Source organism: Penaeus vannamei, chromosome 12, assembly GCF_042767895.1.
Source record: "Penaeus vannamei isolate JL-2024 chromosome 12, ASM4276789v1, whole genome shotgun sequence".
NCBI lineage: Eukaryota > Metazoa > Arthropoda > Malacostraca > Decapoda > Penaeidae > Penaeus > Penaeus vannamei.
Window position 1 is genome coordinate 4,241,633 of NC_091560.1, and position 2,648 is coordinate 4,244,280.

Genomic DNA, 2,648 nt, shown 5'->3' on the forward strand with positions numbered 1-2,648 from the left:
GTAAATGATAAAAAAGACAAAAAGAAAAATGAAAATGAATACTTAGAAAAGACAACACAAACTTTCTTTCAAAAGGGAGTATAAGGACTTTACATCTGTTGGTATTTGCCAGAGAGGCTCGGTAACCTAATTCTTATGAGACAACTTCCACGAAAAATAACCCCCCCAAAAAAGGAATATAAGTTTTTATATTCCTTTTTTGTAAGTTTATTATTCGTGGAAGTTGTCTCATAAAAATTAACTTCTGAGTGATAGCTGGACTAGGGGATATAGCCGTACAACATATGTCTAAAAAAAAGAACACCTTAAAATTCATACACTCTTTACAATCTCAGTTTACAAGTTGCACATACTGCCTCATACTTGACTAAATTTAGACGGTGGTTGTCACGTGCGAGGAATCCACAAGATCTATTGCGGTCTCTTAGGTTCTTGGTTCTAGGATAGTCATAATGGAGAGCCTCAGAAAACGTCCCTGTTTGCTGCTTCCTCCTTTCTTGACCCACTTCCTGTCTTTAAGGAACGTCCATGCCACTCTGAGGACTCGAAAATAATCTATGGGGATTCTCCTACTAAATCTGACATTACACTTTTCCCCAACTATATCATTCCCCAGAAATTATCGCCACCAGATCCTAAATCTTACACCTAGCTATCTCTGTTAAAAGTCCATGTCACTCCGAGTACTCTAAAATAATCTGTGGCGATTCTCCTACTGAATCTGATATTAAACCTGTCCCCAACTATGTCATTTCCCAGAAATTATCGCCACTAAATCCCAAATCCACCCAACTATCTCTGTTAAAAGTCCATGCCGCTCTTAGTTCTCTAAAATAATCTATGGGGATTCTCCTCCTAAATCTGATATTACACCTTTCCCCAACTATGCCATTTCCCCAGAAATTATCGCTTCAGAAAACGTCCCTGTTTGCTGCTTCCTCCTTTCTTGACCCACTTCCTGTCTTCAAGGAAAGCCCATGCCGCTCTGAGGACTCTAAAATAATCTATGGGGATTCTCCTACTAAATCTGATATTAAACCTTTCCCCAACTATGCCATTTCCCAGAAATTATCGCCACCAAATCCTAAATCTTCCATCCACATATCTCTGTTAAAAGCCCGTGCCGCTCTGAGTACACTAAAATAATCTATGGGGATTCTCCTAATGAATCGGATATTACACCTTTCCCCAACTATGCCATTTCCCCAGAAATTATCGCCTCAGAAAACGTCCCTGTTTGCTGCTTCCTCCTTTCCTGACCCACTTCCTGTCGTTAAGGAACGTCCATGCTGCTCTGAGGACTCTAAAATAATCTTTGGCGATTCTCCTACTGAATCTGATATTACACTTTTCCCCAACTATGTCATTTCCCAGAAATTATCGCCTCTAAATCCTAAATCCACCCAACTATCTCTGTTAAAAGTCCATGCCGCTCTTAGTACCCAAAAAATAATCTGTGGGGATTCTCCTACTAAATCTGATATTAAACCTTTCCCCAACTATGTCATTTCCCAGAAATTATCGCCACCAAATCCTAAATCTTCATCCACATATCTCTGTTGAAATCCCGTACCGCTCTTAGTTCTCTAAAATAATCTATGGGGATTCTCCTACTAAATCTGATATTACACCTTTCCCCAACTACGCCATTTCCCCAGAAATTATCGCCTCAGAAAACATCCCTGTTTGCTGCTTCCTCCTTTCCTGGCCCACTTCCTGTCGTTAAGGAACGTCCGTGCCGGTCTGAGTACTCTAAAAATAATCTATGGGGATTCTCCTACTAAATCTGATATTACACCTTTCCCCAACTATGCCATTTCCCCAGAAATTATCGCCACCAAATCTTAAATCTTCCACCCAACTATCTCTTGAAATCCCGTGCCGCTCTGAGCAAAACAACGCGCTAGACAAATAGACAAGGTTGGAGATGTCTGTCTAATTTTGTCTTTTGTCTTTTGTCTTTGTCATTCTCTCTCTGTTTATTTTTCTTATTCTCTCTATCTATCTGTCTATCTATATTCTAAATCTCGAGCACTCTCCCCCTCCATATACTACAAGTATTCCATCTAGCAATCATTGAAAAAAATATATTAACAATTTATCTAAACATTGAATTTTACTATATAATAAATGCGCATGAAAAACATGCTTTGATTTGAACATATATGTGACATATATGTAAAAATGTGTGTGTGTGTGTGTGTGTGTATGTGTGTGTGTATCTGTGTGTCTGTTTGTGAATATATATATATATATATATATATATATATATATATATATATATATATATATATATATATATATATATATATACATACATATATAAATACATATATATATATATATATATATATAGAGAGAGAGAGAGAGAGAGAGAGAGAGAGAGAGAGAGAGAGAGATAAAGCGAGATGAAGCGAAAGAAAAAATTCTGGATGCAGAAACGAAATTTACCAGGACTAGAAATTGAATAATTACTTAAATGAATGTAATGAAACAATTAAACAAAATGGATATGCTTTAAAAAAAATAGATGCAAAATAAAAGTCTAATACACAAATTTAGGAAAATGATTATGCATTCATTATAAATTGAAGCCTCGTTGTTCAAGTTCATTACCTTCATTATACCACTTTCCAGTTGTTACGTAA

At 36.6% G+C, this 2,648-nt stretch overlaps 1 protein-coding gene across 1 annotated transcript in view; it reads right to left on the reverse strand.

Moving 5' to 3' along the window:
* LOC138863454 (DNA-directed RNA polymerase II subunit RPB1-like) overlaps nt 1–361 on the reverse strand; it is a 6,237-nt gene extending 5,876 nt beyond the window's left edge. The window contains exon 1 of the mRNA XM_070127600.1: nt 341–361. Within this exon, the coding sequence (XP_069983701.1) occupies nt 341–361 (21 nt within the window). The remainder of the gene's footprint in view (nt 1–340) is intronic.
* Nucleotides 362–2,648: the final 2,287 nt, after the last annotated feature.